Source organism: Dioscorea cayenensis, chromosome 10, assembly GCF_009730915.1.
Source record: "Dioscorea cayenensis subsp. rotundata cultivar TDr96_F1 chromosome 10, TDr96_F1_v2_PseudoChromosome.rev07_lg8_w22 25.fasta, whole genome shotgun sequence".
Classification (NCBI taxonomy): Eukaryota; Viridiplantae; Streptophyta; class Magnoliopsida; order Dioscoreales; family Dioscoreaceae; genus Dioscorea; species Dioscorea cayenensis.
Window position 1 is genome coordinate 3,487,044 of NC_052480.1, and position 2,162 is coordinate 3,489,205.

The window sequence follows — 2,162 nt, forward strand, 5'->3', positions numbered from 1 at the left end:
CCGGATTGGACCAAATTCTGCCCCAATATTGCTAAGAAACGTTATATTCAGCGTTAGGTTGGAGTTGCTCTTAAATACATAATCTCTTTGATATTAAGCTCCCATACACCTTAGTCTTCGACATCCAATCTCGATTTTCTTCATAGCCACGTGCATCTCGTACAAACGTCTCATCAATGTCTAGTCTAGCCTTGATAACATCAATGAGAAGAAAACAAGCCTCACACACAGCTCTTTAATCAGTTAATGCGTTCTGTGTCTTACTTTCCAGCTTTGCAAATTAATGACCCTGCCAGCAAAGGATGAACTCAGCATTAATTAATGCATCTATAAATACCCTCCCATCTTCACTTGGAAATCTCCACAACCAAAAATTAGTAGAAATATTTAACCGCAATAAACCATGCATGCATTTACAATAAAAATCCTTGAAACTCTCCTCCTGGCCGGAGTTCTCTCCGGCTTATTTTCTAGCTCTGCTAAGGCGCAAAACTGCGACTGCGACCTCACCATCTATTGCTGCAGCCAGTGGGGCTACTGTGGCAACGGCTACGACTACTGTGGACCTGGATGCCAAGCAGGTCCTTGCGAAACTTCCTGCGAAGGTACTGGCACTTTAACAGTAAGTGATATTGTAACTCAGGAATTTCTGGATGGAATTACATCGCAAGCCAGTGCCGATTGCGCCGGTAACGGCTTCTACAGCCGGTCTGCATTCCTTGAAGCCGCTTCCTCATTCCCTGACTTTGGCACCACCTGCACCGACGATGACAGAAAGAGAGAGATTGCTGCTTACTTTGCCCATGTCACCCATGAAACTGGACGTACGTACGTTTTTTTATTCATCCATGCGTACATGCTTGCATGCATCTCTACTATATCTATAATGTATGTATATATATATAATGGAAATATTGTGGGTGTCCCTAGATTACTGTTATTTAGGAACATTTTACTTATAGTTATTGGATCATTATTTATTACGGTTTGTTTATATAAATATTATATATTTTTTATTATTTATAATTACTGTAAAATATTATAGAACATGTTTTGCACTGTTTATGATGATTACAACGTTATACTGTTTATGATGATTACAACAATTAAATAATATGTGGATATCCCTAGATTACCGGTCAATGCGGTCATATATATATATAGTTCATGATTTATATATATATATAATATGAGAGATGAGATGTTAAAGGGTTGGTTACTATTTTCTGTTTCATAGATTTCTGTTACATAGAAGAAATCAATGGACAAGCTTACAACTACTGCCAAGAAAGCCAAGAGTATCCATGCAATCCTAACAAGAAGTACTTCGGACGTGGGCCTCTGCAGCTCTCATGGAACTACAACTACATCCCCGCCGGGCAGGATATCGGCTTCGACGGCTTAAATGATCCGGACATTGTTGCCCGCGACCCGGTCATCTCCTTCAAGACTTCTCTTTGGTTTTGGATGAAGAGAGGGGTGCACAACGCCATAATTTCCGGCCAGGGCTTCGGAGCCACCATCAGAATCATCAACGGCGGCCTTGAGTGTGACGGCGGCAACCCAGCCCAGATGATGGCGCGTGTGGAATATTATAAGTCCTATTGTGCCCACCTTGGTGTGTCCCCTGGAAATGATCTCACTTGTCTCACTAGAACTTTGGCTTTTAGTAAATAAGTGCGTGCATGCACGTGCACGTATGTATGTTACTAGATCGGTGGTTGATGAGATGCACTAGTGTGAGTTTCGTATTGTGTATTTACATCCCTAAATAAATGCCGATGGTGAATAAATATCTTTATGTAGAATGACTGTGTTTTATTTTAATTTTTTTTTAAAGGGGACTGAGTGCGTTTTTATTTTTATTGCAGAAATAGCAATTGATATTTAAATGTGCTAAAAATATATATTTATGTTATTTTTATTTTTATTTTATTTTCTTATTTAACTATATTGTCATTTTATTGACCACCTTCATATGAAAGTTTTAACTCAACTTCCTTTTGCAACAATAATTGAGGTTGTCATACTATGTTAGTAACATTTTTCAATAAAAATTAACTAGTAAAAGACTAGTGATAATTGAGAGGATTTTTCTTTTTTTTTAAAAAAAAAAAATTATAAGTGGAATTAATATATGATGGATGAAATTTAATATATGA

At 37.7% G+C, this 2,162-nt stretch overlaps 1 protein-coding gene across 1 annotated transcript; it reads left to right on the top strand.

Annotated features, from left to right (window-relative positions):
• The first annotated feature begins 345 nt into the window (after positions 1-345).
• Positions 346-1,839, top strand: LOC120270093 (acidic endochitinase-like). The gene is made up of 2 exons (XM_039277106.1): positions 346-824; positions 1,238-1,839. Exons 1-2 carry the CDS (start codon positions 404-406, stop codon positions 1,675-1,677), a joined length of 861 nt encoding a protein of 286 aa, XP_039133040.1. The 5' UTR covers positions 346-403; the 3' UTR covers positions 1,678-1,839.
• The last annotated feature ends 323 nt before the right edge of the window (positions 1,840-2,162 follow it).